Genomic DNA, 27,997 nt, shown 5'->3' on the forward strand with positions numbered 1-27,997 from the left:
GCCGGTGCTCTGCCCCGCTGCTCCTTCCAGCTTGCAACTTTGGCTTGTCTTTGGCCCCTAGGTGAGGAATTTGAGGCCAGCGGCATCGCGTCCGTCTTCAGCAACCGGGCGGTGGTGACATACAGCCGTCTGGAGGACGTGCTACGTGGCTGCTCCTGGAAGGTCAACAACAAGCTGGATGGGACATACCTGCCCCTGCCCGTGGACAAGATCGTCCAGCGGACGAAAAAGATGGTCAACAAGATAGTGCAGTACAGCCTGATCGAAGGGAACTGCGAACACTTTGTCAACGACCTGAGATACGGCGTGCCCAGGAGCCAGCAGGTGTGGCAGCCCCTGCCCCCGCCCGGCTCTGACTCGGGGTCTCGGCGCTTGTTGCTGCCTCAGGGGTCCAATCGGTGATCGGTGTTTCCATTATTATTTGTGGGGCCTTCCATTGCTCCAGGGCGGCTCAGGAGGTGTTTTCTCCTCTACTGACCCATGGAGGAGTAGAGGGGGCACCAGGCTGCAGAGGAAGACCACCAGGTGGAATCCCTCCCCAGCCACTTAAGCTGGCATGGTCTCCTCGGTCAGATCATCTTAGTTCTGAAGCTGTTTTCTTCCTTTACAAAAAGGGGAAAAACTGCGGTAGATACTCAGAGCTAAAGTCGCAGACTAGCAGCCCGCGGGCCACATCTGGCCCACAGACGTGTTTTGCTTGGATGACTAGTATTTTTTTTTTTTAAAGGGAACGCTATTTATTTATTTATTTATTTTGGCTGTGTTGGGTCTTCGTTTCTGTGCGAGGGCTTTCTCTAGTTGCAGCGAGCCGGGGCCACTCTTCATCGCGGTGCGCGGGTCTCTCACTGTCGCGGCCTCTCTTGTTGCGGAGCACAGGCTCCAGACGCGCAGGCTCAGTAGTTGTGGCTCGTGGGCCTAGTTGCTCCGCAGCATGTGGGATCTTCCCAGACCAGGGCTCGAACCCGTGTCCCCTGCATTGGCAGGCAGATTCTCAACCACTGTGCCACCAGGGAAGCCCCTATTTTATTTATTTATTTATTTATTTTTTAATTTGAATGACTTGCAAACATTTAAGAATATAGAAATTTTATATAAAAAGATCTGGATTCCCAGCCTCTCTTGGACAACCTATTGATAAGGCCACTGGGCCCTCGTTCCAGCTTGCTAACACCCCATAGGGCCGAGTAGGAGCTCCCCCTTTAGAAGGGTGTGGGGCATCGGTGTGTCACTACCTGCTTCACCCACATTCCCTGCCTGGCTTGTGTGCATTTGGGTCTGGCCTCCTTCCCCCCTCCCCGCTGCCCCCCCCCCCGCCGCCATATAGGATGGTGATAAATTAAATGCGGTACACTACATGTGAAAAAGCTTTGGAAACCTAAATACCTGTGACAAGTTGAGCTGCTCTTGTTACTATTTGGACCTTTTACTAAAACCCCATGAGATGAGAGGAGGAAGTGTGTACTGTTGCCTTTTTTTTTTTTTTAATTTTTATTTATTTATTTATTTATTTATGGCAGTGTTGGATCTTCGTTTCTGTGCGAGGGCTTTCTCTAGTTGCAGCAAGTGGGGGCCACTCTTCATCGCGGTGTGCGGGCCTCTCACTATCGCGGCCTGTCTTGTTGTGGAGCACAGGCTCCAGACACGCAGGCTCAGTAATTGTGGCTCACGGGCCCAGTTGCTCCGCAGCATGTGGGATCTTCCCAGACCAGGGCTCGAACCCGTGTCCCCTGCATTGGCAGGCAGATTCTCAACCACTGCGCCACCAGGGAAGCCCCCTGTTGCCTTTTTAATAGATTAAAAAGATCAAGGTTTAAAGGTGGAACATAATTTTCCCATTTTCTTTTCTATGTTACTTGTGTTCTCTTGACCTACGGGGCTCGAATCCCAGCGCTGGTCTCTCTACTGTCCCTCTCCCGTTTCTCAGTGAGGTTTAGCAGCCCCGCCCACTCGCCCCCCTCCACCCTCTGCATCTCCCTCCTTCCTGCTCTGCCTCTTCTCCCCGCCATTCCATGCTTGTGAGACCTTGTACTAGTGCTCGGGCCTGGTGGGCTCTGGTATGTGGGACCTCCTGTCTCTTGAGCATCTGTGCAGGGAAAGAAGACCCCAGGGAGCAAGGGGGTTATAGGAGGTCCTGCTAAGGAGCCTGGGCCTGGCGTTCATGAGACCCAAGCCCAGATCTAAGTGCGGATGCTGTTCACTGTGTCACTTTGTCCAAGTGAGTTCCCCTCCCTGGCCCTCAGGTTCCCTGTGTGTAGAATAAGGGACTCAGTGGCTGTGCTCCTCTGAGCCCCATGCTAGTGGCAGACCGTGGGCTGAATGGCTCTCGGGGAGGAAGGGGACCAGGAGCCCTGGATGCTTCCTGGGAAAAGGGCTCACTCCTGCCTCCGATGTGCACCTCAGGCCGTCCTGGCTTCTCCAGGTCTCTTGCAGCTCTAGGGTCTTTGGGAATCGAGGGTGGCTGCTTCCTAGGCAGGCCAGCTCCTGACGGGGTGTGGTGAGGTGGGGGTGGGGCAGGGTGCGAACCTAGGAGCCTCACGGAGGGTCCTATGAACTGGTCTGCTTTGCAGGTAGAGCACATGCTGATGGAGGGAGCGAAGGCTGCCGGGGCGGTGCTTTCAGCCGTGGTGGACAGCCTAAGGCCCAAACCAGCAATGGCCCGAAGGCTCTGAAGAAGAGGAAGAGCTACTGACAGCGGCAGAGAGAACGCGCCTCCTTCCCTCCCCTGCCTTGCTCTCTCCACCGCCCCGTGTAAGAAAATTGTGAGTTTCTGGAAGAATCTAGAATGTAACCAATTACCCCTCCAGAAATACATCCAATATATGTGCTCATCGACCCCTGGACTTTCAAGGTGGGAAGAACCTAATATTTATTCTGCATCTATTAGGTGCCAGACACTGTGCTAGGCGTTTCACATACTTCATCTTACTCTCTTTGTAGGAAGGAGCCTTACTTACTTTTTAGGCTCGACCTAGTCTGTGGCGCTTGAAACATCCTGGAAATCTCTGCTGAACGTTCCCAGGAATGAAGAGCTCTTTTCAGAAGGTCTTTTTATTGCCCTTTCAGACCCACAGTGCGATTCAGGGGAGGAGGCCTTTTAGGAAACCTGTAACTCGCTGCTCAGGGCCACCTGTGCCTTCATCTAGGAACACCTTTCCCAAGAAATATTTTCTTTTAAAAATTATACATGAGTTTTATTTTTTTTAATTTATTTTTTTATTGAAGTAAAGTTGAGTTGCAATGTTGTCTTAAATACTGCTGCACAGCAAAGTGACTCTTATACATACATACATACATTCTTTTTCATATTCTTTTCCAGTATGGTTTATCACAGGATAATGAATATAGTTCCCTTTGCTATACAGTAGGACCTTGTTGTTTATCCATAGCTTTATTCTTTATTGTCTAAAAAACCTCCCCACTTAAAGTTTAATCAACGAGAGCATTTATCTTGCTTTTCTGCCTCATAAGTTCCAGAAAATTAGAAATTTCTATCTTCACCGATTTCAGAGGAATACTTAAAATAATTTAATCAATGGACTTCGGTGTGAATGAGGGAGAGAAAGGAGTGGTTTTTGTGCTTTGAAGAATGTGGACATGATGGAAGATCTAAGATGATGGCTGGAGATTGTTAGTGCCAGCTGAGAGCTGAAGCCACCCCAGAAAGCCAGAGAAGGGCTCTTGAAATGCCCTGGGGAAACATGAGGAACGTGAAGGAACGTGAAGAGAGCAGGATGGAACCCCTGAGCATCTCATGTAAGATCTGTTAGGATCTTCTAGAGTCTTTCTCCTGTTTGGAGGAAATAGACCTGCAGGGAAACTCTTCAGTTTCCCCCACTCTGTTCTGTTCTTAGCAATCCAAGCTTGACTGCCTCTTCCTGTTTCCTAGATGCTGGAGTCTGGGTGTGTCTCTTTGATTGTCTTCCCTCTGTCCATCCCGAGCGGCCCCTCTCTCTGCTTTGCACAGCAGTTACAGGTGCTGGTAGGTGGAGCTCACCCCCATTTCTGTGAATCACGACTAGGATAAAGCCATTGTCCCTAGTTCCCGTAATCACCCTCTCCCTACCCCACAAAATCACTGGAGTTCCCAATACCCCTCCCTCAGTCTCTTTATTCATGATATGGTCTAGGTTGGAATCTTCCTTTGGAGGAGAGCCCAAGTGCCGGGAATTTATACTTTATAAATTTTAGCTTTGAATTAACTCAGTCATGGATTAGGAAACCTTTTGACCTGAAGATCACTTTGAACTCATAGACCATATTAATCATTAATCAAGGTAACCAGGTGTTGTTTGATTAACAGACCAACAACTCCCCCACCCCAGGGCGTATGTAGTAACTTCGAAATACAGCCCTCATCTGTCTCTCGCTTATTATGTTTGGGACAGAAAGACACTTCCCTGGGTCCTTTCTGGTTTGTACCCAGTGAGGCAGAGACCCTCAGGAGCATTTCAGGGCTTATGTTCACTCATTCATCCAACAGACATTTTGGAGTGTGTGCCACGTGCCAAGCGCTGGCTCCGCCCACCTCTGCCTGAACCCACGGGTGGCGGTCAGGGCTGGCAGTGAGCAGTTCTGAGATGGTTGGGGGGATGCAAGACACAGTGGAGCATGGGGTGGAGACTACCTGCTGGACAGTGGTCTCCCCCTGCTTCCAAGCTGTCCATAAAGTCATGAGCTCTGGAATGCACACACCACACTTTGCAGATGAGGAGGGGAGCGTTTCCTAAAGTGTTACTAAAAAACCTGTAGCAGTTCCTAGGGTAAAAACAACTCTGCTTTGAGTGGGACCCCTTGGTGAGCCTATTTAGTCTTGTAGATATAAGGCACATACCCACTGTTGGAGGGGAGATCCCAAGGGAAAGTCATTTGAATGCAAATGTTTCTGAGATGTTAAATACTGGTCTCTTGTTTGTGTTCTTATTTTTTTTTTTAGTGTTTATTCCTTTTTGCTTTGGGGGGGATGGGTGAATGGGGACAGTGGTGGCATTGGTTCGCTTGGCATATCACAGGGAACAGAGAACAGAAACGTGCTGTGTTCCTTAATTAGGGAGGCCCAGTCTAAGTGACACATGGCCCGGCAGGTGCTACGTACAACCCAGATGTTTTACTTAATGATGGAAAGATGGACTTCGGGAAACCCTGAGTAACCTCTGCAGAGATTATTGTGATGACAAAGGGATCTGGTTTTGCTGGCCAGGAGTGGGAGATAACGAGGGGAAAATATACCAGTCAGGCGTGCCAACTGACACAAGGGGAATGAACCCCATCCCTGGGGCAGCAGGCCAGAGGCTGAGGGGAGAACCAGACAGAGGGGACCCTCTATTGACACTGGGAGTAGGGATGAACTGCTCCCCAGTTCCTAGTTTCATGTGTTTGTCTTATGCTTATAATCACCTTTTGTTAGCCACAAGCCTCCTGCTTGCTGTGTGGGGGCGGGGGGGGGATAAAGGAAGGGGCCAGTGTGCATGGCTTTTAGCACCCGAGAGGGCTGCAGCTACGGGGAGAAGAGGTTCAGGGACCCCCAGAGGGAGTCCACTGGGAGCAAGCAGACCAGAGTTTCCGTGTGGGAGTCCTCTGGAATCTTCTGGGACAGAACAGGATTTCCCGCAGTCAGGCGGGAGGGGAGCTTGTTCAAAAAAGGAAAGATTTTAAAGGGAATCATGACTTCTGATTCTGCAGGACTGGGATTTTTATGTCACACGTGGTCAAGCACAGCACAGGGGAGGGGCTGTTAGGTGCATGGCATGCTGATGCCAATAGAGCCTTCTGACCCTGCACTGTGCCTACTGACACTTCTTTTATCACTGTAGCCGAACAATACAAACTCTAAGAATGCTTTCTGAGCCACTCAAAGTTCTGTTCTCTTGAAGTGTCTGTTCCCAGTGCTTTTGAAGCCCACCAGCCCATCGTTAACTGGGCAGATGCTTTAACCAGAAGACAACTATTTATGGACCACATGATGTTTCTTGTTGCAAAGTCGTTCGTTGTTTTTTTTTTTTTTTTTCTTCTTCTTTTTGTTTGATTATGGTGGGTATTAAAAAAAATATATTCGGTTTGCTAGGTTAAATATAAAAAGACTTAATTTTTTCTGTGCGTTTTCAGAAAGATTGCTTAAAGTTCAACTTCAAAGTTAAAGCATATTTGAGTTTGTAGCAACATGGGGGGGTGCCTTGTAAATGAGTAATTTGGGGTTCTTCCAGTTCCGTTTCAAAAGAAGGGCGTTTGAAAAGAAATCAATGGAGGCCACAGGTTCCTGGCATTTCCATCTTGATGCAGGATGGCTCCCCCAACCTTTGCTTGATCCTGCGAGCCGTGAGCCTGGTGGCAGGGAGAGTTCTGAGTTGGAAAGACAAGGGAGGTCTGGCTGGCTTTAGTGGATTTTCCAGAGCCCTGGCTTCTGCACTTTGCATGAGCATCAGAACCCTCCCTTTAGGCATAATATCATCGAGCTGCCTGATGAGTGAAACGGGAAAAATGGAGCAGCTCTGGGTTAGGCAGGGCCCAGAGCTTCACTTGGGCAGCCTGGGGGGCGTGTGCTAGACCCGAAGACCTGGCGGACAGGCTCTGCCAACAGTTGAGGGGAATAAAGTAATAATGACAAGGACAGCAGTGACATTCGCGGAGCGTTCACACTGTTCCAGGCACTGTTTCTTTCTTTTTTTAAAATTTATAGTGAGTTTTATTAAAAAAATTTTTTTAAATGTAATTTTTATTTTATATTGGGGTATAGTTGATTTACAATGTTGTGTTAGTTTCAGATGTACAGCAAAGTGGTTCAGTTATACATATACATATACCCATTATTTTTCAGGTCCTTTTCCCATATAGGTCATTACGGAGTATTGAGTAGAGTTCCTTGTGCTATACAGTAGTTCCTTGTTGATTATCTGTTTTATATATAGTAGCATGTATAGGTTAATCCCAGCCTCCTAATTTATCCCTGTGCTGTTTTAAACACTTTTGGACGACCTTCAGTCACCTTGTGGCTCTATGTGTTCATTATCTCCATTACAGACTTGGCCCCCGTGAACAAGTAGCACCCACTCACCCAGCTTTACACAGTGCTCCAACTGGGTAAATGTTTATAGCAGTAATGTCTCCACTTGGCAAAATAAGGACTTTAAAATCAAGAGCTGCTTTATCATGAACCCAGAGATAAGTACCGGAAGAGGGTATTTAAGGCCTGAAGATGCATAATTGAAAAGGGAAATGTGGGCAGGGAGAAAAGGCTAGTCATCCACGGGGCTCACAGCAGAGGCAGAATTAATTGCATATAATCCTAATACCAGACCTTGGCTTTTGGGTGAATAGCAATAGATATTCATGAGTAGGATAAGCTTTCGAGCTGACCTATGATACCTTTGGGACAGAAAGCCCCTGCAGGGTACAGACACTGAATTGTGATTACCCAAATGCAGTGTCTCTCACAGGGCTGAAGCAACAAGGTGTGTCCTCTTTACCGGGAGGTGGTGGGAAAAAACTCGATCCCGGGAGGAACTCGGGAGCCATGGATCATCAGAACCGCTTTGGTGCGAATCCACTTCCAGGATTGATGCTGCACAGGGCCACCCACCAGTGGCTGCAGCAGAGCTTGCCCGGACGCTGAAACCCATCGGGAGGGCAGCTCTGGCGTCTCAGGTATCCCAGTCTGGCACATTGTAGCAGGAGCAGCCTTCACCACCATCTCGGCTCAGGGGGATAAAACGAGAAGTTTCAGTATTTCTCACTCACATGCAGACACTGAGGGTTCTGTTCTTCCATTCCTCTGTGCCCCATGGGTGGCAGCCCTGGGGCTTCGCAGGGCAATAGGAAAACAGTGCTCTAAACTGATGAAACTGCCTTTTGGGGGCTCACACTCAGGACTTCTACTCTACAAGGCTGGGCTCCGGAAGGGTGGGGCGGGAGAGGCTCCCTGAGCCTTGTCTGTTTAAGGGCACTACCCAGACCCCAAACACGAGGACCCGGCCAGATATATAATATCAAGAAAAGTGTGGAAAGAAGGATATTTGGCATGGTTGAGCTGTCACCCTCCAAATACAGGGAAATAACCTGTTAGAGACGTGTTGAAGTCTCACCTCTGGATATTCCCTGAGCCACAAGTAGACCTGTGTTAGGACTCTCTTAGTTTCAAGGGACAGAATGCTCAACAACAAAATTGCTTAAGCAAAGTGACGAACTTACTGGCTTAAGTGACTGTCAAATCCTGGAGCAGAAAAGAGTACATCTGGATTTAGGCTTCATAACATCAGCGTCAAAATACCCTGATGGGCCAGTTCTCCAGAACTGTGTGATTATTGTGGATTAGGAAGTGAAGGAGCCAGGCGGGCAGAAACAGCAAATGACCACAGTACACCTTATGATCTTACATCTTTGCTCTTCCGCTCCCAGTAGGACCCCAAACATGACCTAGTGCACAGAAGCTGATCGTTCTGTCCAGACTCATGGCTGGGATTCCTTAGAGAAGCTTTATATGTAGTGAGATGCACGGGTAGCACTTGTTAACAGATTTCCCCCCTTAGGTTACTCCATAGGAAATGTGTGTTTTGGGGTATACAGTTTTTGTGGTTTTAGTTCAATTCAGCATCGTAGAGAATCTATGGTTACAGATCGGGCTCCGTGGAAAACAGAGACTCTGAGGTGGAGGTTTGTGGGCAGGAAGCTTACTGGGGGAAAGTGGAGGAAGCAGGCTGGGGCGGAGGGAGAAGCTGAACTGTGATGTGGTCCCAGCAGAGGCCCAAGCCAGCCTAAAGGGAGCTCTGGGGCTGGGATGGCCTTACAGAGTGGTCCTGCGTTGAGGCAAAAGGGCCAGTCCTCTCCACCTCTCCATTTATTAGCGTGTGGCTGCCAGCTGCCAAGGATGCGGGGATGACCTTCCAAGAGAGGGACTCAGCTGGGAGCTGTCAACCACCACCAATCTTAGCAGTTGGGGGAATTTGCCCCTCAGACCTAAAGACGGGGAACCGGGCAGCACACACTTTTCACCGCACCTACCGTTTTCTGGGCAGTGTGTCAGTTTCTGGAAATTCAGTGATAGAGACTCCTTGAGAAATTCAGCCTCTGGAAGAGACACCCACAAGAGAGAAAACCACAGGGTTGCCTGCCCTCGCATATGCTATCAATGGGATCCTGTCGGCAAATGTGAAAATGATTTCCATGTTAGGGGTGTTTGGATTTTACTCACTAATGTAAAAGTTGCAGATGGGACTTTCTTTACAGCCAGGTAACTAGTTTGTGCAAAAGTGTAACTTAGAAAAAAAGAATATAACTTCACCTCTACCTGGAGTCCCAATTCTGTCTGATAGCAGACAGTGCTGGTAAACTCAGTCATTTCAGGTTTAAATTGAGCCATTTCAGAATATTTTCTTCTCTTTCTTTTGCCCAAGAATGGTACCTAAGTGACACGGGAGGAGGCTGGAGTCCAGTCTTCTACTCCCCTCTGCCCTATGCTTGCATCTGCCCCAATTGAACTTATCCTGTCTCTGTCTGTGACTGTCCCTCTGACCCAGCATCTTGCTGAGGAACTTGCAGGTTTGTTCCTTTCCCAAAGGTGCAGTTCATACCACTTTCCAGTAGGGCGCACCCTCCTCAAGACTCTGAAACTCTTCAAGCCATCAGCCCCCAACCCCCTTTTTAAAAATGGAAATATAGTTGACGTGCATATTATGTTAGTTTCAGGTATGCTACACAGTGATTTGACATTTGCATACATTATGAACTGATCACCACGATGTCTAGTAACCATCTGTCCCCATACCAAGTTAAATATAATATTATGGACTGTACTCCTTAATGCCATACATTACATCCTTGTGGCTTATTTTATAACTGGAGGTTTGTACCTCTTAATCCGCTTCACTTATTTCAAGCCATCAGTTCTTAGCTTTAGCTGTTCTCTTGGCCTGTTTGGAGGCCTTGAGAGTCTTGGGTCTGTCGTCACGCCCTTTCTGACATATAGTTGCCTTTACTCTGCTGCTTCCTTATCTTGGGGCAGGGGAACATCCAGACTAGAATGCAGGGCACTTCCCTGGTGGCCCAGTGGTTAGGATTCGGCGCTTTCACTGCAGTGGCCCTGGGTTCAATCCCTGGTCGGGGAACTAAGATCCCACAAACCACATGGTGCGGCCAAAAAAAAAAAAAAAAAAATTCCAGACTAGAATGCAGTCAGCTGACAAAAGCCTCCCTTGGGAGTGGGGCACAGATTCCTTTCGCTCTCATTTCCCTAATTTGAGGGGGACAGAACCTGGCGTACATGTCACCTGGAATGGGTCATATTTTAAGCACTTTATCCTCTATGTCAAAATTATTTTTGGTAATAGTCATGAAATGAAACATAATAATAATAGCCAGAATAAAATATATAGTGAAAAAAATTTTAAAACTTCATATACATAACCATGCAACAAAAACAACAGAATAAAGTAAAAAAAATATTACAAAGCACAACTATTTACTCAGAAGTTTTAATTCTACCTTACAGCTTGAACTTTAGTTCTTTAGCTACAGCCTTGTATAATAACATTTTATGTAAATAACTGTCCAGTAAGCAAATTAAAAAAAAAGGAAACATGACCAAAAGGTACAATCTAGGCAACTATTAAATTGTACCACTGATATAATATTTTGTTTTCTTAATTTTTCTCTTTAGTTTTAAATGGGTTAATCACTTAAAAACTGTAAAATTCAATGTAAAAATAGTATTCAAATTCAGTAAAATATTTCATATGCAAAATGAAATGTTCACTCACCAAACAAAAATTTACATCTCACAGTTTTTGTTTTACTGTTTTAAATTTTAAACACAGATAAAACTTCAAGTTGTCACATAAAATGACATAGTCAAAGTCATTCAAGTTCAGGTTCTCTATCTTTCCAATCACTATGCTTTCATTGTTTATTTTGAATCCTCTATTTAAAGTCAGGAATATGTCATACCACAGGGACTGCAGACACAAGAGTGTCCAAAGTGAGCTGGTATGATTCTGAATCCTCACGAACTTGTTCTTGAAATGAATGTGTGTAGCTGGGCCCACAGATGCCTGAAACCAACTGGAAAACTGGGAGTTCTCCAAATCAATGTCCATGTAGGGTACAATATTTATTAAGTGATAAGTAACAAAATGTGCTAATTTGAAGCCTGCAGATATATTATTAAAACTTAACAGTAGGGACTTCCCTGGTGGCACAGTGGTTAAGAGTCCGCCTGCCAATGCAGGGGACACGGGTTCGATCCCTGGTCCAGGAAGATACCACATGCCTCAGAGCAGCTAAGCCCGTGAGCCACAGCTACTGAGCCCGAGCACCACAACTACTGAAGCCTGCGCCCTAGAGCCTGTGCTCTGCAACAAGACAAGCCACCGCAATGAGAAGCCCGCGCACCGTGACGAAGAGTAGCCCCCCCCACCCCCCCCCTCACTGCAACTAGAGAAAGCCTGCAGGCAGCAAGGAAAAATAAATAAAAACAAAAAACAAACAACAGTAATCACATCAATTATTTAGAACTTAGACCAACAAAATATTGTTTTTGGTTGGTTAGAAGGAGCTTATCATTTACATGAAAGTTACCGATGCTTGGTGATAATAAAACAGACTGACTTTGGGTTAAGTTTTATTATTGTTTTCAAATTCTCTATGTAAATGCACCTCCTTACATCCTTTGTTTCCTACTGAATGGGTGAGTTCATTGTCTCCATTGTGGATGGTGGGGTGTGTACCCTGACCAAAGTTCTTTATCAGCTCCTACTCCCTCTCTCTCTCAATTTTTTTTTTTTTTTGAGTCTTAAAAGCTCCTACCCTCTTGTTTCCTCTCAGACACTCCTTCTCCAGCTTAGAAGATCTTTGGCTAGTTTTGGGGTTGAGGGAATGACATAGAGGACAGGACTCGCTAAATACAATGCCTTCCTAAATCTTTCTTACACTTGGACAAAGATTTTTGAACCCAAAGTAAAAAATTTGCTCACTTCACCTTGACAGTTTCCCTCCTATGACATGGTGACTTGCTTCTAGGTTTAATAATTCATTTCTAAATGGTTCTGAAGAACCTAGGGGCAGGGCAGGAATAAAGACGCAGACGTAGAGAATGGACTTGAGGACACAGGGAGGGGGAAGGGTAAGATGAAGTGAGAGAGTGGCATTGACATATATTCACTACCAAATGTAAAATAGATAGCTAGTGGGAAGCAGCCGCATAGCACAGGGAGATCAGCTTGGTGCTTTGTGACCACCTAGAGGGGTAGGATAGGGAAGGTGGGAGGGAGATGCAAGAGGGAGGGGATATGGGGATATATGTATACATATAGCAGATTCACTTTGTTATACAGCAGCAACTAACACAACAATATAAAGCAATTATACTCCAATAAAGATGTTGAAAAAAAATTCATTTCTAGCTAGTTGACCTGAAAAGAAAGGTCTTAGGTAGGATGATCATAAAAATGAAACAGGCACTTTCGGTAGTAAAAGGAGACACTCTGAATAATTATTCCAAGATAACAGGTGTAGGCTGGGCAAACCAGGATGTATCCACCCTAGTGCATAAGTGAAGAAGTTAAATGGAGGGGGGTGTGTGTGTCTGTGTGTGTGTATTTGGGGCTGGAGAAAACATAAGACATAACGGTTAGTACTTAAAAATATTATCTTGTTTCATGTAAAAATATAACATACAGCATGGATAAATACCCCAGGCCTTTAAGATAAATTTTTGATGATATAATTCTAGCATTGCATATATTATTTTAAATTATGTTCTTTCCCTTTGCACTAAATACAGAGTCTTCTGGCTTAAGCCAAAGTATCACCTAATGTAACCAAAAAAAAAGGTTTCTAGTTTTTAAGAATGCCAGATAATTTTTTTCTTTTCCTCAGCAATCATTTTCTGAGACCGTATGTTTCTTTTTTACTAAAAAAATGTGGTGCTTTCATTTTTACATTTTCCAGTTATTTTGTAAAATTATTTGCTGCTTTCCCGGCATTGCTCAGAAAAGTCATTAACTATTTAATAAATCAGTCCCTGATGTAACTCAACCTGGAGTTCACTACCGGGATTTGTCCCTGTGCGAAGCAACTGGATTCCAAATTCCAGCCCTTGTCATTCAGAGCATTTGTTCTTGTGCCCTTCACCTGGGGACCGTATTTTAAGTTATACTTGAAATCACATTGTTTTCTCTGTCTTTGGCCTCCTTTGGGACTTTAGGTCCTGCTGCTCTAGAGGGTGACTGCTCGTGCTCTTGAGGTGCTTTGAAGGTCTAGCCAAGAAAGTTTTGAGCCTATGAATGGTCTAGATTTTAAGGCAGACCACCCCCCAAATAAATTCCAAATTTAGTGAAATCCATCCAGCAGTTTTGTGTGATGTTTTTATATACAGACAGAAGGTAGCTTTTGTTTATACAGATAAAAGTGTCAAATACATCAAGTGTAAGTGCCCAAACTCTGCTATGTAGTCAGAGATGGTGGTGCTGCCACAATGGAACCGTTAATCTGGTGGGCAATATAACTGCTCAGTAACTGCAAATGTTTATCCATTGGTGTATGAAGAGCAGCCCATCAAAGGTGCATTAATATACTAACACATAGAGATGAAGATTGTATGAAACTCAAGTGCGTGGAAGACGAAGCTGTTCCTTGCCCCGGTCAATGCAGTATCACAATAGCTACCCAGAAATGCATTAGTCTTCCAAAAGACAGGAAGTGAGGGAAGGGCACTTCTTCAGAGAAGAGCCTATTCCCTGCCTACTGATAAAAGAGCCATTTATTCATGGCCATGGATGAATACATTTGAACTAAACTGACCATCTTAAATGGGGTATCTCTGCCCTTGGATTAGTCTTTCACAGCTAGGGTCGACTGGATGTGAAATATGTATGAGGTTGCTGGAGAATCTTTCTGAGCAAACATTTCTGTCCTGGGAATTTGAAACTTGGCTGAAGAGATGCACAGAAGGGAAATTGTTGGGCTGAGTCATTTTAATGGCTTCAGAGTACAAGTTCCAGATTCCTGCTGCCTGGGCGCCAGAGGTACCCTCATCCCTGCCTTTCTGAGACCTGTTTCTTCAAATCTTCTTTTGATTTTCTAAGCTGCCCCAATATCCTTTCAAGAACCCTCCTTTTGTTGCGTAAGCTAGCTGGCTCTATTGCTTGAAGTTTGAAGAGCCACCTCCACCCACCAAAAAAATCAGAAACCCTGTTTGATTGTCAGGAATTGTTTTTCAGGCTAAGATGGGTCAAAAGTCAGCGAGACTTCCGTTCCTTACTACTGGATGGGAAAACTGTAGCCTGTGACACACGGTGGGGAATCAGTTTGTGGTTGTCTGTTCTATGTCTTCGGTGAGAAAGAAGGTGCTGTCTAGACCAGAGGTACAGAGGATGAGGAACGGGAGACTCTGGGTTGGGGTAGTGGCTTCTAGCTGCTCTGCATACCTTAAAATGGAGCCCAACAGAGCCAAACCTTGACATTATTGGTCCGGCACATGAAACTCAGGGCATTGCCTGAGCCCCCGAATAGCCTCTTAACCACTGCGAGATAATTGAAGGGAGGAGACCTTGGTGTTGTGCGTCAGGACTCTCCTCTCACTGGAGAGTCAAGTTTTAGTTACCACAAGCCCTCCACCCCCCCCACCAAACTTTAGGGGCTCCAAAAAAAGCCCAGGGTTCAGGGAGATGGGGTAGGAGAAATACGGCCCCTCTTTGTCCATTGCTGGTCTTCCTTTTGCTGGAGGGTGGGTGCAGGTCCCCAGTGCCAATAGGCTAGAGGAAGGATTCCAAAATCCTTTGATGTTGCCAGCTCCAGCGTTATTGAGGTAGAACAAGCTCCTCAAACTGGCTGCTACCAACGTCTCCAGCGGGAGTCCCAGTTCCCTTCTGCCTCTCCAGGGGGCTCTCCAAGATCAGCCAGTGGGTCTGACCCAGGCTCCTTTCAAACTACTACCTGTGTGCTAGGACTTGGAGCTTGTGAGATTTTGCGTGCCCCATTTAAGAGTGGACTCTGTTTCCTGCAGCTCTCTGGCTCTCCTGAATATAATCCCGCTGGTTTTCAAGTGAGACTTTCTGGGGTCTTGTCTTCCTGGTGCAGCACCCTTGGGCTGGGGAGCCTGATGTGGGGCTTGGACCCCTCACTCCTTGGGGAGGACCTCTACACTTGTGATAGTCCTCCCATTTGTGGGTCACTGACCTGGGGGTCTGGATCATGACAATATCGTGTCTCTGTCCCTCCTCCTGTCTCATTGTGGTTCCTTCTTTATGTCTTTAGTTGTGGAAAATCTTTTCTGCTAGTTCTCATAGATAGCTGTTCTGTAAGTAGTAATTTTGGTGTGTCCATGGTAAGAAGTGAGTTTTGGGTCTTTCTACTCCACCATATTGGTCACCTGCCAAATCACTGAATATTGAATTTAGGAGTAGGAAAAGGGAAAAAATCAAATTGACTCCTAGATTTCTTTCTTCTGCATCAGAATGACATTCTCTAAATACAGAATACAAGAAGGGCAGATTTATGCTTTCCTTCTATTATTTTTTTGGGGATGTCTAGGTAGGGTTTTCTAGTTGGTATTTGAAATATACGTTTAGACAAACTAGAGGGTCTAGGTTGTAGACATAGTATGTACAGGTGCACACTAAGTCCCTATCCGTGTCAGGAGTACCAAAGAAGGTCATGTCAAAGGAGAAGAGAAGAGGGCTAAGGATAAGCTCTTGGAACTCTGATTTTAAGTAGAGCATTGAGAAGAGAGAGCCAGCAAAGTAGATATTAAGAGTGGCTAGACAAACTACAAGAGAAAAAGAAATGTATCTTGCTACTATCTCCTTCTGATATTCTACCTCTTGCTACCACTTGCTCCTCTTGTTTATCTCTGTAAATCGTACTCCCCTTCACCCAGTTACCCAAGTCAAAGCCTTTACAATACCCTTTGACTCTCCTTTATACTCACTCAAGGCTCAGTCAGTTCCACATCCAGTGAATCCTACTTACTAAACATCTTTCCATCATCACAATAAGATCAGAAAGAAAATTGTAGTGTTGCCTGACTTCATATGGTTCTAGCCAAAACTGAAGAAATGATATTCATTTTAATTTGGGCTGCTTCACTGCAGACCTGTGAACACTTTAGTATTTGTCTCGGGTTGGTTTCCTGGAAAAGAAGTTCTGAGGCACAAATGTGCACACAGGAGGTTTATTACAGTGTACTCTTAGAATTACATTCCGTAAGTATGTGATGGAAGCCTGATTGTTGAGAGGTACATGTTGAATCATGATAGAGAATCCTTAAGCCATTTCATGCACAGGTGTGGAGATGGAATGGCCCTTCAGAAGTGTCTGGAATTAAGCCATAGTGGGAACCTTTGTAACCCCACATTGACTAGTCAATAGATACAGGCTGCCCCTCACTGGAGGGATGTAACCTTGGGAAATGTAGTTCCCTTTGACCAAGGGCAATTCTTTCGGAAGCTATGAGCCATCACTTGCCAAAACTCACAGCAATGGGGGATTAGTATTTTGATCCTTAAAGGGAGATTTGGGTGGTACATCAAAGCTATCACAGTTTCCATTACAGTCCACGATTTGTGCCACACAGATCCACTTGACTTGTATGAATTCATCCCACCAGGGAACAGCTCCTTCAGGGAAAACTTATAAGAGAGAGTTAGAGTGGTGATCTACACACAGATCCCACCATTGTAGCTGGTCTCAGTGTTGCAAATGTTACTTATCATCTCTCTCCTGCAAGATCCATTCTAGATATCTCTTGGTCTCCTGGTCTGGTCTGCACACCAGGAGGAATGACACAAATCCAATCCCTGAGGCATCAGAGGTCCTATTCACCATGGCTTTTTCAGGTCCTGGCAAATTCTCATGTCCCCTTATTGTCAAAATCATGCAAGGTAGTACCAAGAGATGTCCCAATGGAACACTGAGAGCAGAGAAAATTGATGTCAGGCACACTGGGAAGATCAGCTCTACTTCCTGCTGCTGATCAGGGTCTGTTAATCTAGTCAGATTGGTGACTCCCTTCTAGAAATCTGATGTGAATTAAGGTAGGCATAGCTTAATGTTTGAGGCTCTCCCTGTGTCTCCTGGTGGAAATGTTCCCATTCTGTATACCAGGATCTCTGTACTCAGAGACCCTTGATTTGCAGTGAGAGAAAGAACAAACTTCCCAAATGGGGCGCTGAGAGTTTGATAAAATTGAGCCATTTCAACTTCTACCATTTTGTTCTCAGGCTATTTAATTCTACCTATGGGGGAACAGTACACCATATACTGGTCATTGATTTAGAGTATATACTGCATCCTGAAAAAAGTTTCCCATTTTAGCAGAGTATCATCTCCTAACTGAAGTCTCAACTGCACTTTCACAAGGCTGCTCCATTGCTCTTGGGATTGGCATCTTCTAGGTAGTAGAGTGTGTGATAGAACCAGGGGATCCCATGGTTGTGAATCCACTGCCATGCTCTTTTCCTTCCACGTCTGTTGGTTCAATGAAATGTTATGAAGAATCCTGTTTGGTTGACCATACATTCTCAATGCCTTTGGATAGTTGAGGACTGGTTGAGGGCATGAAGGCAAAAAAGAGAAATCTTTGCCCAGAATATATGTTAATTTTATTCAAGATGACCTCTACCCCTTTGGAAATGAAAGGGATCTAATGTAATCAATTTGTCATCAAGGTGCTCGTTGGTCTCCTTGAGGAATTGTGCCATATTTGTGACACAGCGCTTATCTCTATTGCTTGCAGTTTAGACATTTGGCAGCAATGACAGCTAGTTCAGAGGTAGTGGGTGGGATCCCATGCCATGGGACCTGTACCTAACCTCAATCCCTGCCTCCAATCAGAAGCCAATTTTGCTTACACTGGAGAGGCTGATGACAGACAATGGTGGGCATCAACTCTAAGTCATTTTGGTTATGTCACTGTTTAGTGCCTCGTCTATCCTCTGTGGGCTCTAGTGGGTGATAAATATGACACAAAGACCTTCACAACTCATGCCACTCCCATAGGAGCCTCCACATGCCTCTTGCCCAGGCCTTCTATCCCCCTATTATCCAATCTTTCTGTGTTTAGGCCCAGACTAACAAGCTAAGCCATTTGAAAATCTCTTTAATCCATATATATCTGATGGAAGGCTACTTCTCTTTTTATACAAAGTAGATGATCAGATGTCATGCCTGAATCTCTGCCCATTTAGAGAAGTTCCTGTAAGCACTGACATTCAAGGTCACCCAGAGTGGGCCAATAGTTCAGAAAACAGTCAGTTTGTGACTTCTATGCATATACCGAGTCATTCCACATGTGAACCTAGCTCAATTATTTTCTTCCGCTGTCTTCTAGTCATGACAGATACCCAGGGGGGCTTGGTGTGAACTGAGATGAAGTGTAATATTAGTAGATAGCAGGGACTCTGAACTACACTCTTATGTAACTTATTTGTGTCCTCTGTCCCTGCCTGTGCTTGTCCCTTGCTTCAGAATTCTTGATCCTCAGAAACTGTCAGAGAAAACAAATGTTTCTTGTTTTAAGCTGCTAAATATTGGGGTGATTGTTTTGCAGCAATAGATAACTTCACATTTCTACCAACGTTTATCTTTTTTCTTTTTGATAATAGCCATCCTAACAGGCATGGTTTTGATTTGTATTTCCCTGATGATTAGTAATGTTGAGCACCTTTTCATATCCCTATTAGCCATTTGTATGTTTTCTTTGGAAAAATATCTATTCAGGTCCTTTGCACATTTTTTAATTGGATTTTTTTTTGCTATGGTTTCATGAATTCCTCATTTTCAATACAGTTACTGTATTTTTCAGCTCCAGAACCTTTTACAATTTCTATCTCTTGTCCTTATCTTGTTCATATACAGTGTTCCTGATATCTTTCAGTTCTTCGTCCATGTTTTCCTTTAGCTCTTTCAGCATATTTAAGGCAGTTGTTTTAAAGTCCTTGTCTATTATGTCTGAGGCCTATGTTTACAAAGGGATGTTTTCTGCTGCCATTTTCTTCCTTTGATTGCGCCATATTTTTCTGTTTCTTTGTATACTTTGTTTGGTTGAAAATTGGGCATTTGAAGAAACAGCCACCTCTGCTAATCTTTGTACATTGGCTTTCTGCTGGGAATGTCCTTCACTAGTTAGCAGAGTGTGTTTTGAGCCTTAAAATCAGCTCAAGGTGAAGCTTAAGGTCTTCCCAGGTCTTTTCTGAGAATGCATCCTGTGTGGGTCTTCATGTGGCTTTTACAATTCCTCTGTATACACTGCTGCTTTTGAATTTCTTAATTTTGCAAAGAGTCTCACCTCAGCTTCCCCTCGGGGCTTTCATGGTTTATTGTATTTCTCCACCAGTAATCTCTGCCCGAGGCTTCTGTAGATCTGTGGTCCCGCCCAGTTTTTATAACCATTGCCCCTTACTTTTAGTTTCTTTTTTTCAGCCTGAGATCTGAGTTATGCACCTTTTCCTGCCCTGAGCTCTTTGGTGAAACAGAGACCAGTACTTCAGGCAGCCCCCAAATCAATTAGAACATTGCAAATAAGGTCGTCTTTGCTCCTTCCGGTTCTGCAGAAGGGATTGGGAGCTGGGCTGCTACTTTCCCTGGATTATCACTGTGTTACACTGGGGAAGGGATGGAGTAAACGTGAGTAAAAATTTCTTACCCTTTTGAATGTCCTTTTTCTTGATTGGTGTTCTCTTGGTTGCTGTAGTCCTTTGATTGTTTTCCAGATCTCCTATAAAATTATTTTAGGCAGTCTCTAGTTTTTTTTTTTTTTTTTTTAATTAATGTTGCCACGGGGGAATGAGTGCTTTGTGTTTCCTCATTTGCCATCTTTCTCCTTCTTATATTTTGAAGGTCTCTTATTAGGTGTGTAAATGTTTGTAATTGTTAGATGTTCATACTGCATTGAAACTTTTATTAATATATAATGTTCTCTTTTGTCTCTTGTAAACTTTTAGATTTCAAGTCTATTTTTTCTGATACTGGTATAGCCAACCCAGACCCATTTGCATGGAATATCTTTTTCCGTCCTTTCACTTTCAACCTATTTGTCTCTTTGGCTCTACAGTGAGAACTATAAATATATCAGCCCCTGCCTTTTTACCCTTGTGTCTTTCCCACATTCCTATAGTTTGTCATGTCTGTGCTTCTTTGTCTCCTGGAAGGCATTTTGCAGGTGAAAAACAGAAGAAGCTTGTAAGACTGATTGACTTTGTTTTAAAACTCTGAAGTCCATGGGGATAACTAGAATGTCTCTGGAAGAGGTAATGAAAGAAGGGGAAAGACACTGAGTGTTTGGGAAGGGTAGAAAAATGGGGGAGATTCTGTGGGTTATGGAGGAGAAGGACCCAGTAGTGCCCTGGGGAAACAACAGACCCATAACAGAGTGGCTGCATAAACTGTTGATCAGTAGGCCAGATTCCAGTGCCTGATGTGGCGGTGAATGGCAAGGTAGTAGCAACCAAGTGTGTACAGGGCCAGTATTAACAGATAACTGACAATCAGCTATCTTGTTCTTAACTCATCACTGTGGCATTGCATATGCCCATGGGATCTAGACAGTCCTGGTAGGGAAGGATTATAGAAATAATCCCCCAAACTAACTGACTTGTGATTGACTGTGAACCTGGAGGAAAAGGGAACTTAAAATTATGTTCACCTGTAGAAAATAAAGATGTGAGACCACACCTGTAACTGTGTACTGAGATATATACTGTTACACCTGCTTTAAGCCCATCTTTTTCATTTCATCTGTGTACATAGATTGCTTACCACACTCCTTGGTAATTACTATGTGCTCAGTCAACGGCTGCTGGATTAATGAAAGTTTATTTTAAAGCTCTTGATAATGATGCCAAACTGTGTTTTTAGCACCCATCTAGCATGAATTATTTTATAATTCCACCATCGATTAATACATTTCCATTGAACTGCACTCTCACTAGTCTTGACAATAAACACACTTTAATTTTTGGTCTTTTGAAAATAAAAGTTGATATTTCATTTTAACTTGTAGGTCTTTAATTTCCAGTGGGTTTGTACAGTTCTTCATACATTTATTACCCATGTGGCATTTTTTTCTCTTAAAACTGTTATGTTCTGGCTCTTACCCATTTTTCTATTGACTTATTATCTTTTTTTGGTAGATATTTATGAGAATTCTACATATTAAAATACACTTTGAAAATTTTTTATTTTGTCATTTGTGCTTTCATTTTTGAAACCTTATAATATTTTGAAATTTTACATATTCCTTGATTAAAACTTTGAATACAGAAACTTATAAAAAAGAAAATAACAATCACTTAAAAGTCCACCATTAAAAGGGAATTGTTGGGGCTTCTCTGGTGGTGCAGTTGTTAAGAATCTGCCTGCCAATGCAGGGGACACGGGTTCGAGCCCTGGTCTGGGAAGATCCACCATGCTGCAGAGCAACTAAGCCCGCAAGCCACAACTACTGAGCCTGCATGCCACAACTACAGAAGCCTGTGTGCCTAGAGCCCGTGCTCCACAACAAGAGAAGCCACTGCAATGAGAGGCCCATGCACAGCCACGAAGAATAGCCCACCTTGCTGCAACTAAAGAAAGCCTGCGTGCAGCAACGAAGACCCAATGCAGCCAAAAATAAATAAATAAACAAATAAATTTATAAAAAAAGTTAACTGTTTTTATCATTATGGTGACTATTTTTCTAGTTCCTTTGATAAATTGTTAGACTTTTGTCAAGCATAGGCTTTAAGTGAGTATTATTCAACCTACCTGTCTTTAAATTTTTGGCATTTGCTTTACTATTCAGAATTTTTTTTTAACATCTTTATTGGAATATAATTGCTTTACACTGGTGTGTTAGTTTCTGCTTTATAACAAAGTGAATCAGTTATACATATACATATGTCCCCATATCTCTTCCCTCTTGCGTCTCCCTCCCTCACACCCTCCCTATCCCACCCCTCTAGGTGGTCACAAAGCACCGAGCTGATCTCCCTGTGCTATGCGGCTGCTTCCCAATAGCTATCTATTTTACATTTGGTAGTGTATATATGTCCATGACACTCTCTCACTTTGTCCGAGCTTACCCTTCCCCCTCCCTGTATCCTCAAGTCCATTCTCTAGTAGGTCTGCGTCTTTATTCCTGTCTTGCCCCTAGGTTCTTCATGACCTTTTTTTTTTTTAGATTCCATATATATGTGTTAGCATACAATATTTGTTTTTCTCTTTCTGACTTACTTCACTTGGCATGACAGACTCTAGGTCCATCCACCTCACTACAAATAACTCAATTTCATTTCTTTTTATGGCTGAGTCGTATTCCATTGTATATATGAGACACATCTTCTTTATCCATTCATCTGTCGATGGACACTTAGGTTGCTTCCATGTCCTGGCTATTGTAAATAGAGCTGCAATGAACATTTTGGTACATGACTCTTTTTATATGGTTTTCTCAGGGTATATGCCCGGTAGTGGGGTTGCTGGGTCGTATGGTAGTTCTATTTTTAGTTTTTTAAGGAACCTCCATACTGTTCTCCATAGTGGCTGTATCAATTTACATTCCCACCAACAGTGCAAGAGGGTTCCCTTTTCTCCACATGTCTCCAGCATTTATTGTTTGTAGACTTTTTGATGATAGCCATACTGACGGGCGTGAGATGATATCTCATTGTAGTTTTGATTTGCATTTCTCTAATGATTAATGATGTTGAGCAGTCTTTCATGTGTTTGTTGGCAATCTGTATATCTTCTTTGGAGAAATGTCTATATAGGTCTTCTGCCCATTTTTGGATTGGGTTGTTTGTTTTTTTGATATTGAGCTGCATGAGCTGCTTGTAAATTTTGGAGATTAATCCTTTGTCAGTTGCTTCATTTGCAAATATTTTCTCCCATTCTGAGGGTTGTCTTTTCGTCTTGTTTATGGTTTCCTTTGCTGTGCAAAAGCTTTTAAGTTTCATTAGGTCCCATTTGTTTATTTTTGGTTTTATTTCCATTGCTCTAGCAGGTGGGTCAAAAAGGATCTTGCTGTGATTTATGTCATAAAGTGTTCTGCCTATGTTTTCCTCTAAGAGTTTGATAGTGTCTGGCATTACATTTAGGTCTTTAATCCATTTTGAGTTTATTTCTGAGTATGGTGTTAGGGAGTGTTCTAATTTCATTCTTTTACATGTAGCTGTCCAGTTTTCCCAGCACCACTTATTGAAGAAGCTATCTTTTCTCTGCTGTATATGCTTGCCTCCTTTATCAAAGATAAGGTGACCATATGTGTGTGGGTTTATCTCTGGGCTTTCTATACTGTTCCACTGATCTATATTTCTGTTCTTGTGCCAGTACCATACTGTCCTGTTTACTGTAGCTTTGTATTATAGTCAGAAGACAGGGAGCCTGATTCCTCCAGCTCCGTTTTTCTTTCTCAAGATTGCTTTGGCTCTTCGGGGTCTTTTGTGTCTCCATACAAATTATGAAATTTTTTGTTCTAGTTCTGTGAAAAATGTCATTGGTAGTTTGATAGGGATTGTGTTGAATCTGTAGATTGCTTTGGGTAGTATAGTCATTTTCACAATGTTGATTCTTCCAATCCAAGAACATGGTATATCTCTCCATCTATTTGTATCATCTTTAATTTCTTTCATCAGTGTCTTATAGTTTTCTGCATACAGGTCTTTTGTCTCCTTAGGTAGGTTTATTCCTAGATATTTTATTCTTTTTGTTGCAGTGGTAAATGGGAGTGTTTTCTTAATTTCACTTTCATATTTTTCATCATTAGTGTATATGAATGCAAGAGATTTTTGTGCATTAATTTTGTATCCTGCTACTTTACCAAATTCATTGATTAGCTCTAGTAGTTGTCTGGTAGCATCTTCAGATTCTCTTTGTATAGTATCATGTCATCTGCAAACAGTGCAGATCTTTTGCAAATCTTTTCTGATTTGGATTCCTTTTATTTCTTTTTCTTCTCTGATTGCTGTGGCTAAAACTTCCAAAACTATGTTGAATAATAGTGGTGAGAATGGGCAACCTTGTCTTTTTCCTGATCTCCGTGGAAATTGTTTCAATTTTTCACCATTGAGGACAATGTTGGCTGTGGGTTTGTCATATATGGCCTTTATTATGTTGAGGAAAGTTCCCTCTATGCCTACTCTCTGGAGGGTTTTTATCATAAATGGGTGCTGAATTTTGTTGAAAGTTTCGCTGCATCCATTGAGATGATCATATGGTTTTTCTCCTTCAGTTTGTTAATATGGTGTATCACATTGATTGATTTGCGTATATTGAAGAATCCTTGCATTCCTGGGATAAATCCCACTTGATCATGGTGTATGATCCTTTTAATGTGCTGTTGGATTCTGTTTGCTAGTATTTTGCTGAGGATTTTTGCATCTATGTTCATCAGTGATATATGCCTGTAGTTTTCTTTCTTTGTGACATCTTTGTGTGGTTTTGGCATCAGGGTGATGGTGGTATCGAAGAATGAGTTTGGGAGTGTTCCTCCCTCTGCTGTATTTGGAAGAGTTTGAGAAGGGTAGGTGTTAGCTCTTCTTTAAATGTTTGATGGAATTCGCCTATGAAGCCATCTGGTGCTGGGCTTTTGTTTGTTGGAAGATATTTAATCACAGTTTCAATTTCAGTGCTTGTGATTGGTCTGTTCATATTTTCTATTTCTTCTTGGTTCAGTCTCGGAAGGTTGTGCATTTCTAAGAATTTGTCCATTTCTTCCAGGTTGTCCATTTTATTGGCATAGGGTTGCTTGTAGTTATCTCTCATGATCGTTTGTATTTCTGCAGTGTCCGTTGTTACTTCTACTTTTTCATTTCTAATTCTATTGATTTGAGTCTTCTCCCTTTTTTTCTTGATGAATCTGTCTAATGGTTTATCAATTTTGTTTATCTTCTCAAAGAACCAGGTTTTAGTTTTATTGATCTTTGCTATCATTTCCTTCATTTCTTTTTCATTTATTTCTGATCTGATCTTTATGATTTCTTTCCTTCTGCTAAATTTGGGGTTTTTTTGTTCTTCTTTCTCTAATTGCTTTAGGTGTAAGGTTAGGTTATTTATTTGAGATTTTTCTTGTTTCTTGAGGTAGGACTGTATTGCTATAAACTTGCCTCTTAGAACTGCTTTTGCTGCATCCCATAGGTTTTGTGTCATCGTGTTTTCATTGTCATTTGTTTCTAGGTATTTTTTGATTTCCTCTTTGATTTCTTCAGTGATCTCTTGGTTATGAAGTAGTGTATTGTTTAGCCTCCATGGGATTGTATTTTTTACAGATTTTTTCCCTGTAATTGATATCTAGTCTCATAGCATTGTGGTCGGAAAAGATACTTGATATGATTTCAATTTTCTTAAATTTACCAAGCCTTGATATGTGACCCAAGATATGATCTATCCTGGAGAATGTTCCATGAGCACTTGAGAAGAATGTGTATTCTGTTGTTTTTGGATAGAATGTCCTATAAATATCAACTTAGTCCATTTTGTTTAATGTATCATTTAAAGCTTGTGTTTCCTTATTTATTTTCGTTTTGGATGATCTGTCCATTGGTGAAAATGGGGTGTTAAAGTCCCCTACTATTATTGTGTTACTGTCGATTTTCCCTTTTATGGCTGTTAGTATTTGCCTTATGTATTGAGGTGCTCCTATGTTGGGTGCATAAATATTTACAATTGTTATATCTTCTTCTTGGATTAATCCCTTGATCATTATGTAGTGTCCTTCTTTGTCTCTTGTAATAGTCTTTGTTTTAAAGTCTGTTTTGTCTGATATGAAAATTGCTACTCCAGCTTTCTTTTGATTTCCATTTGCATGGAATATTTTTTTCCATCCCCTCACTTTCAGTCTGTATGTGTCACTAGGTCTGAAGTGGGTCTCTTGTAGACAGCATATATACGGGTCTTGTTTTTGTATCCATTCAGCCAGTCTATGTCTTTTGGTCGGAGCATTTAATCCTTTTACATTTAAGGTAATTATCGATATGTATCTTCCTATTACCATTTTCTTAATTGTTTTGGGTTTGTTATTGTAGGTCTTTTCCTTCTCTTGTGTTTCCTGCCTAGAGAAGTTCCTTTAGCATTTTTTGTAAAGCTGGCTTGGTGGTGCTGAATTCTCTTAGCTTTTGCTTGTCTCTAAAGGTTTTAATTTCTCCGTCAAATCTGAATGAGATCCTTGCTGGGTAGAGTAATCTTGGTTGTAGGTTTTTCTCCTTCATCACTTTAAATATGTCCTACCACTTCCTTCTGGCTTGCAGAGTTTCTGCTGAAAGATCAGCTATTAACCTTATGGGCATTCCCCTGTGCGTTATCTGTTGTTTTTCCCTTGCTGCTTTTAATATTTTTTCTTTGTATTTAATTTTTGATAGTTTGGTTAATATGTGTCTTGGCATGTTTCTCCTTGGATTTTTCCTGTATGGGACTTTCTGTGCTTCCTGGACTTGATTAACTATTTTCTTTCCCATATTAGGGAAGTTTTCAACTATAATCTCTTCAAATATTTTCTCAGTCCCTTTCTTTTTCTCTTCTTCTTCTGGGACCCCTATAATTCGAATGTTGGTGCGTTTAATGTTGTCCCAGAGGTCTCTGAGACTGTCCTCAATTCTTTTCATTCTCTTTTCTTTATTCTGCTCTGCAGTTGTTATTTCCACTATTTTATCTTCCAGGTCACTTATCTGTTCTTCTGCCTCAGTTATTCTGCTATTGATCCCTTCTAGAGAATTTTTAATTACATTTATTGTGTTGTTCATCACTGTTCGTTTGCTGTTTAATTCTTCTAGGTCCTTGTTAAACAATTCTTGTCTTTTCTCCATTCTATTTCAAGATTTTGAATCATCTTTACTATCATTATTCTGAATTCTTTTTCAGGTAGACTGCCTATTTCCTCGTCATTTGTTAGGTCTGGTGGGTTTTTGCCTTTCTCCTTCATCTGCTGTGTGTTTCTCTGTCTTCTCATTTTGCTTAACTTGCTGTGTTTGGGGTCTCCTTTTCGCAGGCTGCAGGTTCATAGTTCCCATTGTTTTTGGTGTCTGTCTCCAGTGGCTAAGGTTGGATCAGTGGGTTGTGTAGGCTTCTTGGTGGAGGGGACTGTTGCCTGTGTTCTGGTGAATGATGCTGGATCTTGTCTTTCTAGTGGGCAGGTCCACGTCTGGTGGTGTGTTTTGGGGTGTCTGTGAACTTAGTATGATTTTAGGCAGCCTCTCTGCTAATGGATGGGGTTGTGTTCCTGTCTTGCTAGTTGTTTGACATAGGGTGTCCAGCACTGTAGCTTGCTGGTCACTGAGTGGAGCTGGGTCTTGACGTTGAGATGGAGATCTCTGAGAGATTTTCACCATTTGATAATACGTGGAGCTGGGAAGTCTCCTGTGGACCAGTGTCCTGAACTTGCCTCTCCCACCTCAGAGGCACAGCCCTGATGCCTGGCTGGAGCACCAAGAGCCTGTCATCCACATGGCACAGGATAAAAGGGAGAAGAAAAAAAAAGGAGGAAGAAAGAAGAAGATAAAATAAAATAAAATAAAGTAAAATAAAATAAAATAAAGTTATTAAAATAAATAATAGAAAATAGTTATTAAAATTTTTTTAAAAAGTAAAAAAAAAAAAAGAAAGAAAGAAGAGGGCAACCAAACCAAAAAACAAATCCACCAATGTTAACAAGTGCTAAAAAATATACAAAAAAACCAAAAAAAAAAAAAAAACAGAAAACGGACAGACAGAACCCTAGGACAAATGGTAAAAGCACAGCTATATATACAAAATCACACACAGAAGCATACACATACACACTCACAAAAAGAGAAAAAGGGAAAAATATATATATATCATTGCCCCCAAAGTCCACCTCCTCAATTTGGGATGATTTGTTGTCTGTTCAGGTATTCCACAGAGGCAGGGTACATCAAATTGATTGTGGAGATTTAACCCACTGCTCCTGAGGCTGCTGGGAGAAATTTCCCGTTCTCTTCTTTGTTTGCACAGCTCCCGGGGTTCAGCTTTGGATTTGGACCCACTTCTGTGTATAGGTCGCCTGAGGGCGTCTGTTCTTCACTCA

The 27,997-nt window shown here is 42.7% G+C and overlaps 2 protein-coding genes across 3 annotated transcripts in view; one reads left to right on the plus strand and one right to left on the minus strand.

Annotated features, from left to right (window-relative positions):
• The window catches only part of PLAAT5 (phospholipase A and acyltransferase 5), a 30,337-nt gene extending 19,509 nt beyond the window's left edge, over nucleotides 1-10,828 (plus strand). Inside the window, exons 5-7 of one of the 2 annotated variants that reach the window (XR_014232015.1) lie at nucleotides 62-324; nucleotides 2,568-2,848; nucleotides 2,938-4,895. Coding sequence is in view for 1 of the 2 variants with exons in the window: in XM_082344164.1 (XP_082200290.1) it covers nucleotides 62-324; nucleotides 2,568-2,669 (365 nt within the window). In the remaining variant the exon portion in view is untranslated. Of the gene's footprint in view, nucleotides 1-61; nucleotides 325-2,567 lie in introns of both variants that reach the window. The other variant, XM_082344164.1, reaches the window with a different exon arrangement.
• The window catches only part of LOC309606696 (solute carrier family 22 member 10-like), a 234,399-nt gene that overhangs the window by 97,736 nt on the left and 108,666 nt on the right, over nucleotides 1-27,997 (minus strand). The gene's annotated exons all lie outside the window — the stretch shown is intronic.

The sequence above is a fragment of the Balaenoptera borealis genome, assembly GCF_965194805.1.
Source record: "Balaenoptera borealis genome assembly, chromosome: 11".
In the NCBI taxonomy this organism is placed as follows: Eukaryota; Metazoa; Chordata; class Mammalia; order Artiodactyla; family Balaenopteridae; genus Balaenoptera; species Balaenoptera borealis.